Consider the following 13,220-nt stretch of genomic DNA (forward strand, 5'->3'; position numbering starts at 1 on the left):
CATTTCCAGTTTCTAAGCTTCCAAACTTACTGGGTTCACCGCGCCCTTCTCAGAAAATAAATCACTCAGCACCTTGGTGGAAATTTCCCTTCTTTAAGTGAACAAACAGAAAGCATACCCGGGGCCTAACTGACCCAGGGTGCCAGGCTGGAAAACAGTGTTTGAGCGTCTTTATCTAGCGAGACTGCTTTTTGACTTTCATATTTTGCTTATTGTTTATCATCAGCGTTCAACTAAACTACCTTCCTTCCTTCCTTCCTTCCTTCCTTCCTTCCTTCCTTCCTTCCTTCCTCCCTCCCTCCCTCCCTCCCTCCCTCCCAGCCCCCTTCTTTTGTTTTTTGGGCCATTCCCAGGGGTACTCAGGACTAATACCTGGTTTGATACTCAAGTATTACTCCTGGTGGGGCTAGGGGACCATATGGTTGTTGAGAATCAAACCCCATGGCTGCAGGCAAGGCACTTGGCATTCCCAACTGGACTAATGGAGAGTCTAGCCCCTAGCATTCAACTTTCTTAGGCTGTCAGCCTTTCCAAGTTAGAAACTTTCTGTTATTTCCTTTCCTATTTTTCATTCCTTGAGAGATCCCTTTAGTTATTTATCTTTGGAGTGGAGCTTTTTATTTTTGTATTTTTTGGTTATCGGAATTAACCAGACAAATTGCTCCATCAACTAAGAACGGCCATGCACCACCACCCACGGAATTGAGAAACAGCTATCAATCTGTCAATCCTGTCCATATCCGGGCTGGGTGAGGTTTCCCATGTTGAGTCAAATTAAGCTGCAGGATCCACTCCTGGTGGTGCCCTTCCGTCAACTGCTTTATGTTGGTTGGGCTGGAGTGATAACACAGCAGGTAGGGCGTTTGCCTTGCATGTGGCTGACATGGGTTTGATTCTTCCACCAATCTCGGAGAGCCTGGCAAGATACCGAGAATATCTCGCCCGCATGGCAAAGCCTGGCAAGCTACCCACGATGTATTCGATATGCCAAAAACAGTAACAATAAGTCTCACAATTTGTTGTGAGACATTACTGGTGCCCGCTCGAACAAATAGATGAACAAAGGCAGGACAGTGATAGTGACAGTGAGTTTTTGGTTATTTAGGCCACATTCTATGGTGCTCAGAGCTTACTCCTGCCTCTGCACTTAGGTGGTGCTGGGGTGTCTGTGTGGGTGTGGGGTGTGAATGGGGGGTGCTGGGGATTGAAACCGGATTGGTGGGAGTGTGTGGCAGCGCTCTGCCTGCTGTACTATCTCTGGCCCCTGGGGTGGAATTTTAGCAAGGAGCAGAGCTTGCATTAAAGCTGTCATCTTTAAACAAAAGTTCCATTCTGCCCTTTTACACATTATAGAATCACAGCACATTCTGAAAGTTTCCCCAAGAGAGACCACGGAGTGGAGGGTCTCACCTCAAATCACACATATTCACACATATAAATACCATGCTGTTTTTCAGTCCACCTACCTGAAGTAATTTGCTTTTATGGGTTATTTTCAAGATTGGTTGAGATTTTATGGTTATTTTTTAATTTAGGGCTATTTCAGCAAGAGCTAGACCTTTTCCCCATCATTCTTTACATTTACATCTTCTCCTAAGAGGAATTTTTCAAATTAGAATATTAATTTGTGCGCACTATAAAATGTAGCCAAGTATTTTGTTTTCCTTGTGTTTGAAGTTGACTTAAATTGTTTTCAGCTTTCCAAAGCAGTGGATATGCTTTAGCTGCATGTTTGTGTGCAAAAAAACAAAGTATCACAGGGAATAGTTATAATACACCCTAATTGAAATGTAATTTGTATAACTTTAAAATGGTAAAATAATTACAATAATTATTTTTAATTTTCAAGAAATACTTAAAACGAAGGGGGGAAATGCTCAGTCCATTTTAAGTATCTTAATGTGTTATTTGGTTGATGGCTATTCAAATAAAAAAAATTGCCTAGGCACTTACAAAAAGATGTTTGTGGGGGAAAAACAGACTGGCACTTGTAATTCAATTTATTTTCAAGTGATATCCCTTCCCCCAGAATCGACCATAGACCATAGACCATAACCTAAAATATTTCTACAACAACATTAAAATATTTTGATGAACCAATTTAACTGTCTGTAAAACTTTTGATATATTTGGGGTCGGAGTGATAGCGGGTAGGGCGTTTGCTTCGCACGCAGCCGACTTGGGCTCGATCCCCGGCATCCCATATGGTCCCCCAGCACCGCCAGGAGTAATTCCTGAGTGAAGATCCAGGAGTAACCCCTGAGCATCGCTGGGTGTGACCCAAAAAGAAAAAAAGACTTTTAAGATATTTATAAAATCCAGGTACTCAGGAATCTTGGCCAAAGATGGCACACAGAGGGGAATGAAGGACAAAAAGAAAACCACTTGTAAATACTTACAGATTCTTTTCTGCCCATAGTTTTGCTCTGTGACCGGGAACGAGAGATGTTGCTGAAAAAGGAATCCTTCTTCGTAGCAGAGGAAGGCGGAGAACCAGTGAATTCTCTTCCTCCAGGCAAACTCTCAATACTTGGAGATGAACTGATGTTTTTAGAACTTTGTCCTGTAAGAAAAATCAAGTTATAATAATGCCACACCATACTACTCTTTTACGAGATACTGCTTTCAATAAAGGGTCAAATATGGTATTTCTCTTTACAGTAATGATACTACAAAATATTGAAATACATGCATTTTTTATGAAGTAGTACAACTGCTATTTGTGGTAGTTCATCAAAGTTTAATACTCATTTAAATGAATACAATTGCTATTAAAAACACAATAAAGTTGGGGGCCAGAGAGACAGAACAGCAGACAGAACATTTTCTTTATATGTGGCGCATATGTTCCCCTGAGCCACCAGGAGTGATACCTGAGTGCAGAGATAAAGTAAGCCCTAAGCATTGCTGTGTGTGACCCTCTCTGCCCCCCCAACACAAAACAAAATGAAGTAAAGCAGTGCTACAATTACTACACATAATCTGGCCTGTAATAGTTCAAGCTTTGCACACATATTGAACCCATATTTTAACTCAATTTTCAGAAACCCCAGCTAAAATGACTGGATTTTCCTCCACTAGTGGAATCACTTTTAATAATACAAAATTTTTGCGAGAATTATTCTGTATATGAATCAAATGAAAATCTAGATCCTTTATCAATTTTTCAAGAGTTTCTTCTCTTTCATTAATGTGAAACAGACAGTATATGGTGACGTTTGCCTGCAGAAGCATCAGCTAACGGGACAAAGTTCTGGCTCATCTTTCTGTCTTAGGGTCTGTCTCACCTGGGAATCCTGGACTATGTTTTTAGCTGAGAGGTTGTGAGGCTAACGCTCCCCTTAGCAGGAGCCTAGGCTAAAGGGAGAGATGTTTGTTCGGTTTTCAGAATTTGTAGCAGCCAGGTTCACACAGGTTTCACTTAATGATTCTCTCAGGAGATTGTGATGGGGATGTAAGAACTGAGCAAAACACCAAGCACAGATGCATCCATTCATTCAAACTTCAGGAACTGAAGGCCTACTAAGTGGCCAGGCACTGACATAAGAGGACAGTTGAAACAAAAACCACCTCAAGTCCCATCCTCCAGGAAGTTTTCTTTCTGTTGGCGGGAGACAAAAACCTTAGCATAACACAGATGGCAGGAAGTACTAGAGAGAAAAATAATGCAGCAAAGAGGGTAAGGGTGTCGGAGAGAGTGTTGCAGTTTAAAAACAGAATGGTCAGCGAAGGTGTTGCTGAGAATGTGAGCAAAACCTTGATGCTGAAATATCTGCTTCTGCAGACAGCAGGAAGGGACAAGTTCCAAGGCCACATAGCAGAGACCTTGTGTGTTCAAGGAAGAGTGGGGGGTGGCAAAAGTCAGAATGGGGGTGGAGTGACCTCAGAGGATCAGATCTGCTTGGGATTTGCAGACAGTTTTGATTACTTTGACTCTGAGAAGGGAAGCGGCTGAAAGTCACCAGAGGATTAGGACAGCAGGTTGACATGACTTAATTCTGAAAGGATCACTTTGGTGGTGGTGTTGAGAATAAATACAGTTAGGGATGAAGTGGGCAAAAAGAAAAAGAGGGAAATCAGGTTTTGCCACTGCAAAAAGGAAAGAAAGGAGAATGATGACAGTTTGGTGGCAAGAAGTGGTCAAGTGAAGAATCACTTGAGGCATTCACGAAAGGCTTAAAACAGTCCATTTAAAGCCCAATTATTCTACCTAAACAATACAGTGGTGATTTGAACCTGTTCGAATCCGTGAATGGAGTAAAACCCACCGAATCCACATAATTTTAATTGATGAATTTAATGGTACAGGAAGGCTGGAGCGATAGCACAGTGGGTAGGGCGTTTGCCTTGCACACGGCCAACCTGGGTTTGATTCCTCTGTCCTTCTCAGAGAGCCCAGCAAGCTACCAAGAGTATCCTGCCCGCACGGCAGAGCCTGGCAAGCTCCCCGTGGCATATTCGATATGCCAAAAACAGTAACAAGTCTCACAATGGAGAAGTTACTGGTGCCTGCTCAAACAAATCGATGAACAACGGGAGGCCAGTGCTATAGTGCAATAGTATAGGAACGGCTGCCCAATAAAGCTGCTATTTTTATTAAGGCAGTTTTCATTTTTAACTCCCAATGTGTGCGGGGCCACACTGGACACCTCCCACAGTTTCCTGCTGAGCTGGCTGGCTTCTCTGAGGTTCTCTTTGTGTTTGGATGACACTCCTGCCCCCTCTCTCCTACTGGCGTCTCCCCTTTCCCCTGCATTTTTTCCCTTTCACAGGCATTACTCCTCAGGTGCCTTGACCAGGTCTGATCCTGGACTGTGATTCTGGATCTGAAACGGGAAGGATTAATTAGTGGAGTTGGCCCGAGGTTGGCCAAAGAGAGGAGAGCAGAGGTTGAAAGTCCAGAAGGATCTTAGGCTTAGTTTAGGCTCCCCTGGATGGATGTTTACTTCTGGATGGTAGGAGACAGATGGTCACCCCGTCTAACTCTCACTCATCACCCAGGGTCTCAATTCTGAACTTTCTGGGCTACTTTTTTGTAGCAATGATCTCCACAGCAGGGGCTAACTGCTAGAATGCTTAATGGGACTGAAAAAGACCTCGAGAACCATCTCACAGTCCATTTTTTCTACTTGTAATGAACTCCTAATATAGTCACATTATCATTGTAAAAGCAGATTAAATGTGAAAATTATTTTATAAAATGGCTATTACTTCAAATACCATAAACGTTCACCTTTTAAAAGTGTGGATAATTCAGTGATTATTTTTCAGTATATTTACAGAGAGTCACAATTAGCCCTATTTTTTTAACCCAATAAAGAAAGAAATTCTGTGGCCACTGGCATATACCTTCAACTCTCAGTATTCTTCTCCCCACAATTATGGTAAACATTGAGTCTGTTTTCTTCTCCATGACTTGCCTTCTCTGGACATGATAGATGTATCATATCCCCTAGAATGAGTGATCCTTGCTCTCTGGCTGCTTTCAGCAGGCACAGTTCTTTTCAAGGTTCATTCACTCTGCAGTATGTACTTCACGGTCACGGTCATGGTCCTCCCGTTGTTCATGGATTTGCTTGAGCGGGCCCAGTAACGTTTCCATTGGAGACTTTGTTATTACTGTGTTTGGCATATCGAATACATTACGGGTAGCTTGCCAGGCTTTTCCATGCGGGGGAGATACTCTCAGTAGCTTGCCGGGCTCTCCGAGAGGGGCAGAGGAATCAAACTCGGGTTGGCCATGTTGGCTGCATGCAAGGCAAACGCCTTACCGGTGTGCTATCACTCCAGCCCAGTATGTACTTCATTCCTTTTTATTGCCAAATATCACTCCATTGTATAGCACAGCAGGTAGGGCGTTTACCTTGCATGCAACTGACCCTGTCGACCCAGGTTCAATTCCTCTGCCCCTCTCAGAGAGCCTGGCAAGCTACAGATAGTATCCCACCCACATGGCAGGGCCTGGCAAATTCCCAGTAGTGTATTTGATATGCCAAACACAGGAACAACAAGTCTCACAATGGAGATGTAACTGGGCCCGCTTGAGCAAATTGATGAGCAATGGGAGGACAGTGCTACAGATAGACAGTGCTATAGTACCTAGGTCACATCCTGTTTAACTCCCAGGACACTGTGAAGTGGCCATGTGGAGCAGCGGGGCTTGGAGAGCCTAACCTCCCAAAGTTTCAGAATTACAGACATGTCCAAAGACTTGGCCAAACTTAAAGATGATATCAACATATATCGCGACACTTCTTTTTTTCCTTTTTGGGTCACACCTGGCGATGCACAGGGGTTGCTCCTGGCTCTTCACTCAGGAATTACTCTTGGTGGTGCTCAGGGAACCATATGGGATGCTGGGAATCAAACCTGGGTTGGCCGCGTGCGAGGCAAATGCCCTACCTGCTGTGCTATCACTCCAGCCCCTATCACAACACTTCTGTGTCACAGAGGTGGACTCCAAGGAGTCAAAATATCAAACAAGAAACAAACAAACAAACCAACAAAACAGAACTTCACCAACAAACTAGGTTTGGAGAATTTCTACCCCATCTTAAGCACACGTATGTTTGGAGGTGGCTTCTTTGCAGAAACAAAACAGCTGCCCTTCAGGCCCCCGTTTCAATGGCTGGTATCAAAGGTGCGATTAGACTCAAAGGCCTAGTGTCTGAAGGACAGTGTCTAAGGCTGACTTCCATAGTGCTAGGTTCACCTGCTGGGAAAGCTGGCTCAGCGTAGGGCCTTAGGTGGGTCTGCAATAAGGATTAACCATTATTTGGCTTGGAACAACCAAGTCTCTGCAGTCACCAATGTGGTTTAGTAGAACTGTAATGTGAGCTACACCAACCAATTTGAATATTCGATGAATCATGTTCAAAAGTAAAGTGAAATTAATTTTTGACTATTTGATTGAACCCCCCAATACAAACTATTATCATTCCAAGGTAACCAAGTTTAAAAAAGATGCATTTTAAATTCACTTTCTCATACTTAGGCTTCAAAGTCCAATTCCTATTTTATATTCATGGCCAGCAGTTCAGTGACCACACTGGGTTAAGAGTCATGAGTCAGGCTGGCATAGGGATAAGCAAGAGACAGTTTAAACTTCCAAATATTCTTTGTTGCAGCATGCAGACTGGCAACAAAGACAGTAATGATGGATCTAGGAGACCTGAACCAATAAACTGCTTTGTCTGTTATTTACAAGGTGAGAAGAAGCCTACAATCCAGAAGGCTTTGAAAACAACTGTTCTGTCAAGGAGAAACAGCATCCAGTGTTGTAAGTGACTCCTCCTCCAACTTAGCAAACTTTGGTTGGTCTGTCTGGTGTTTTGGCTACAGTGAAGATTACAGGAGCTTGGCTGAACTGAGTAACACTACCCATCCAGGTAAGAGATGAAGTGACCTTTGACTACAGCTGAGGAGGAAGAGTTGAGAGATGGATCCACAGTACAACTGCTCAAGGCAGCCCAGTACCTGCTGGGTCAAACTTAGCTAGGCTTGAAGCTTAGCTACTATCAAGCCATGGGATTTGTACAAATCTTTGACCCGCATAAGCCTCTGCAAGTGAGGAGGCGGTTACTTTGTACATGCTGTGTGTTCTGATGAGTCACCAGGTTCTCCCCTGGGGCTCAGTGTGGGCCCAGAATATCCCAAGTACTTAGTTGCCATGAACTGGCAAACTGGTGAACTGTTAACTAAATAAAAGCCAGGTATTTTCAGGAGCAGAAATCTGCACTGCAGATTTGCTGGTTTCGACTCGGCTATTCTTACACTGGCTGCACCTCTCGGTGACTACCACAGACTTCGGCTAACGTGTAACTGCATAGAAGACAACCTCGGCAGCAGCTGATCTCCAGCCGTATTGTGTTTGCTAAGACACACGTCCTGCTGAGAGGCACTGAGGTGCCCTTTGGAATTAGACATAGCTCGAGGTATAAGAGATCTGCCTTCATCCTCTTTCCCTCTGAGAAACTGAACAGAGCTTCTGTGTCAATGGATGTTAACTGTCAAGGGCCTAGACTGGCCGAAATAGCTTTCTAGACAACACTAAGGAGCCCTGAATGGGTGGGAGAGAGCTAAGCAAGGGAAAGAGCGAAGCAAAGCTGAGGGTGTTAGATAGTGAAGACCCAAAGGCTTTGCTTTGTTCTTTTCTGTTCGACAAGCCAGGAGGTCTTTACGGTGTGGATGAGGCGGCTGGCCAAGAAAAGGAGAGAGAGAAACGGTGTAAACCATGGTGTTGAGCCCAGGAAGGAGACTATCTTTCTAAAGCAACTGACGAGAAAACCAAAAGTACAGGGCTCTGTGTGGTAACATTCTGTGAACCGCACAGGCTTGAGTGACGAAATGGCAGCACAGAGGCAGGTAACTGCTCATTGAAAGCCCACGGCCCGTAACCATGGGTGACAGAAAAGGTTGGGAACAGACTGACTGGAACACAGAAGAGGTTGGATCTGGCACGGGTGCTCAACATGTGGTTTTAAGACTGTATGAGGTGACTTTTAAGAAGAGGAAAGACAGACGAGGGGGTTCTTTCACAGTTTGGCTCTGAGAACCAAGGAGATATTTGAGGCAAGCAAATGTGGGAACTATCTTACCACACCACCAGGGCTGGTAGCACCGACAGCCTATGAGGTAGGAGTGGTCAGAACTTCCTAGAAATGCTCTGGAAGCAGTAGTTCTGATTCTACCTTTACAGGAATGAGGCTAAGTGATCTCCTTCAGCCACCGGCAAGGCAGTGAAGGAGTCAGAATTCCCATGGGGGCCTGATTCCAGAGCCCACTGCAGGCACGACCGTGCCACTGTGTTTTTCGTGTTGGCGCTGGGCCAAGTGGGCTGTCATTGGTGTGATCTAAAATTAGACGACTGGATGAAAGGAAAATGGAATAAGGTCTTTGAAAGTGAAGGACAACCTGCGACCTTGTTCTCAATCTAAGAATAATTCATTCACTTAATGTCTTCTGGAATAGGTTCTTCACACACACACACACACACACACACACACACACACACACACGCGCGCGCGCGCGCGCACGTCAAGCTAACTGCTGTTCTCTCCAAAATTCATTTTACACAGTAAGTGCATATTATGTAAATATGTACATATATCTTCCTTTCTTAAAGTGATTATGCAGAACATAATGAAACAGTTTGTTCTGTTCCAGGACGATCATTTCTCAACAAGAACCAGGACCACTATGGGGGCATTCACAGGAGAATTTTTGTGATGTTACTGTGAGTAAATGTCTTGCTGGCCACTGCTAAGTCCCCCTCCCTTCGCTTAGTTCTTACAATTGGCTGCCTGTCCTCTACCCTGGACATTTATTTCTTGAGTCCAAAGGGAATAGAGAGGTGAGCTGCGACACACTAACGTTACCAGTACACTGCTCCTAGGTTCTAAAGACAGTTTCCCCCAAGAAATAATTATAAGTTAGCCTTAGGGAAAGGGGATGGCAGGAAGTGGGAGGAGAAGACAGGAGAAAAAGGAGGGTTTGTTTATTTTTCTCATGTAAAGCCTTTCATTAATTGGGATTGTTTAATGTTATGTGTGTTTTCCTTTTGCTCGAGCGGGCCCAGTAACGTCTCCATTGGAGACTTTGTTGTTACTGTGTCTGGCATATCGAATACTCTCGGTAGCTTGCCGGGCTCTCCGAGAGGGGCAGAGGAATCGAACTCGGGTCGGCCATGTTGGCCGCTTGTAAGGCGAACGCCCTACCCGCTGTGCTATCGCTCTGGCCTGGAGCGATAGCACAGCGGGTAGGGCGTTCGCCTTACAAGCGGCCAACATGGCCGACCCGAGTTTTCCTTTTACCCTTAGGCTTTTCATCTAGACAGGGAGCTGTTTTTTTTTTTACCTCCTATTTTTGATTTTCATTATCTGATAATGACTATCATGTATATCCACGAGGTAAATACACAAATATATATATTTTCAATGCCTATGGCAATCTCTTAAGAAATAGAAACATGGGGCTTGAATGATAGTGGGGGTAGAATGAAGGGGGTTTTGCCTTGCATGTAGCTGATCTTGGGTCCCCAACACCCAACAGGGTCCATTGAGCCCACAGGAGCCCAAAGCACAGAACCAGGAGTAAGCTCTGAGCACTATCTGGTGTTCCTATTGGCTCATATGATCATATTTATATATTTGTGTGGCTGGAGAGTCTAAATTCTCCTTGGTCTGTGTTTTCATATACATATTTCCTTATTTTTGAAAATTTTTTGGCTTGTGAATAAATCTCCAAGTACCTCTTTAAAAAGTTTCTCAGTTAAAGGTAAAATTTCCAGAACTAATTTTGAAGAAATCATGTAAGTCTTTAAACATGAAATTCTATTGTGGCACTGTTTTTTTAAAATTACAACTTACACTGAGATATATAGCGGAACTTTCCTCCAAATTTCCAAAAGCTATTAACTTAAATTGTGGAATTATATTTTTATATTGTTTTCCTTCAAAATATTGAAATTCATATAATTATTCTGCATGCATTTTTTTCCTAGAAATTTACATGTTTACATTTTTTTTCCTAGAAATTTACTTTGAAAAAAAAAAAAGGAAGCACTTGGGGATGTCTAAGTTATAGCTTTATTCCCTTTAAATAAAATGTGCCCTCCCGTTGATCGTCGATTTGCTCGAGCGGGCCCAGTAACGTCTCCATTGGAGACTTTGTTGTTACTGTGTCTGGCATATCGAATACTCTCGGTAGCTTGCCGGGCTCTCCGAGAGGGGCGGAGGAATCGAACTCGGGTCGGCCATGTTGGCCGCGTGTAAGGCGAACGCCCTACCCGCTGTGCTATCGCTAGGGACCCTCTTGGGTTTGGTACCTCTGATGAAGTTCTCCAACCTCTAACATTACTGATCCGATTAGACATACACATCTTGTTAAAAGGGAATGCCCTGCCACAGAGGCAGGGTAGGATGGGGGGAATGGGGGGTGGGAGGGATACTGGGATCCGTGGTGGTGGGAAATGGGCACTGGTGGAGGGATGGGTATTTGATCATTGTATAATTGAAACCCAAGCACAAAAATTTGTAAGTCTACAACTATACCTCAGGGTGTCTCACTAATAAAATTTTTTTTTTAAAAAGTTATTGCTACCACTATTTGGCTTTCTTATACTTCTGTCTGCTTCTGAAATGACCTCCAGAGTGTTGAGGACAACATGTGGTGACTTCTCCAAATCATCCCACTGTCTTATCATCACTGTGGATCTCATCATCACATGGAAAGCTGTAATTCTGGACTTCCCACCCCAAGAGTGGTTAGAACCTTCCTGAACAGACTGATACAACATCTATTGGAACATGACAGGCTGGGAGAATTTTGACACCATGTTCGCCCAAAAAGGCTGGCTTCGGGGGTGAGGGGTTGCCTGGGCCATCACCAGAACTGGCCAAGGACCAAACAACCTGGTAACATTGTAGAGAAGGCCAGAGACCAACAGAAATATACAGCTTAGCACAGTAGGAAAAAAAATTCAAAAATATATAAATGAGATAATTCTATTTATACAGGTGAGTTATTTGAATAAAATATATGAGCTCATGGGGCTCAACATTGCTCAGATTTGCCCTGCAAGAGAAACTGGACAGGTCAACAGCAGAGAAGACTCATGCTAAGATTTAGCTGGCTTATTCTGACTCCTCTCAGTCATGGGTATGAACTGGGCTTCCAAAGTCAGAGGCCAGCTTTGCAGAAAACTAACTTCACAAAGTTTAGCAAACTAACTTTGAGGTGACAAAATGCTGTTTGTTATTTTGCCTGGGTGGCTCAAATTTTAATTTTAGAAGAAAATTTAAGTCCTATGAATCCTTACTGTATCAGATGATCCTATTAATATCTGCTTGCTGAACTGCAGTATTGGCAAAGCTCAGAAGAAATCACTTGGAGATTATCTGCCCTTTTTTTTAGGGTCCTCAGTACTGTAGCCTCTTATTTATTCCAAAGATGACTTTATAGTTACTAAGACTTTACAATCATTACAGACTTTACAGTTGTTAAGTTGGAAAGGCCCTAAAAAGGAGAGTTGGTTTAATGTCCAGAAGATACCCAGAAAGTGTACTTGTGATAGAGAGGGGGAAGTTTCATTCATCGATTGCCACAGCACGTGTGTGTGTGTGTGTGTGTGTGTGTGTGCCGGGGTTCCATGAGGTGCCAGAGATTAAACTCAGGGCCTCAGGCATACCGGGCATGTGTCTGACCACTTTGAGTCATGCCCTGGTCCCACAATGTGCTTTTGTTCAAAGTTAACATCACTTGTCTTCTGGTCACAACACAAGATAGTATGGATATGATGAAGATATAGCATTATTAAAACAGTATCTTAATACTGGTAGCACAAATTTATCCTGTAGATATTTTAAATTAAGGAAAGGATGATGTGAATTTTGGCTGATAAACCTCTTTCCTTAGTCTGAAAGAGAACTGAAAAATCTTTTTTTTTTTAATTTTTTTCCCTTTATTTTATTTTTTTTAAAGTTGTAGATTTACAATTTTTTGTGCTTTGGTTTCAATTATACAATGATCAGATACCCATCCCTCCACCAGTGCCCATTTTCCACCACCATGGATAATATCCCTCCCACCCCCATCCCCCCATTCCCCCTGTCTCTGTGGCAGGGCAATCCCCTGTGGAGAACTGAAAAATCTTTAATCTGTCTAGGCTTCTAGTTAATACAGAAGTCTTTTAATCACCTATTTTTATTGAAATAATACACAATAAAAGACATTAAATCAATTTAAATGTGTATTTTAATACCTATATGATATGAACTTTGATCAAATTTATTTGTTATTAAAATGTTATCCTTTTATTTTAAATCACTGCCCAGTTACTGTATATGGAAATTTGTCCAAATGGACTTGAATTCTGTTAATAGGATTTATAATATAAAACCTTTACAAAAATTAATTTTCATAATTTAGTACATAAAGATGTTATTTTCTAGTGCAGTTAGGCTGACTTTTTAGAATATAAAAATGTTTCTTCAACCACAAAATTTTTTTTTTTTAGATGCTGGTGTCCAAACTCCATACTTAGAAGGCATGTGCTCTAGCACGTGTGTGTGTGTGTATGTGTGTGTGTGTGTGTGTGTATCTCTTTGTCCCTTTCATAAAATTTTTAAAATATATTAATTATAAATAAAACTATATTTCAGGCAAAATATACTAAATACCTTTGCCCAATAACATACACACTCACATGCACATCATCTAAC

The 13,220-nt window shown here is 42.7% G+C and overlaps 1 protein-coding gene across 1 annotated transcript in view; it reads right to left on the reverse strand.

Moving 5' to 3' along the window:
• TBC1D5 (TBC1 domain family member 5) overlaps positions 1 to 13,220 on the reverse strand; it is a 568,371-nt gene that overhangs the window by 46,083 nt on the left and 509,068 nt on the right. The window contains exon 20 of the mRNA XM_056129598.1: positions 2,400 to 2,563. Within this exon, the coding sequence (XP_055985573.1) occupies positions 2,400 to 2,563 (164 nt within the window). The remainder of the gene's footprint in view (positions 1 to 2,399; positions 2,564 to 13,220) is intronic.

This window comes from Sorex fumeus, unplaced genomic scaffold, assembly GCF_029834395.1.
Source record: "Sorex fumeus unplaced genomic scaffold, SorFum_2.1 ptg000072l, whole genome shotgun sequence".
Lineage (NCBI taxonomy): Eukaryota > Metazoa > Chordata > Mammalia > Eulipotyphla > Soricidae > Sorex > Sorex fumeus.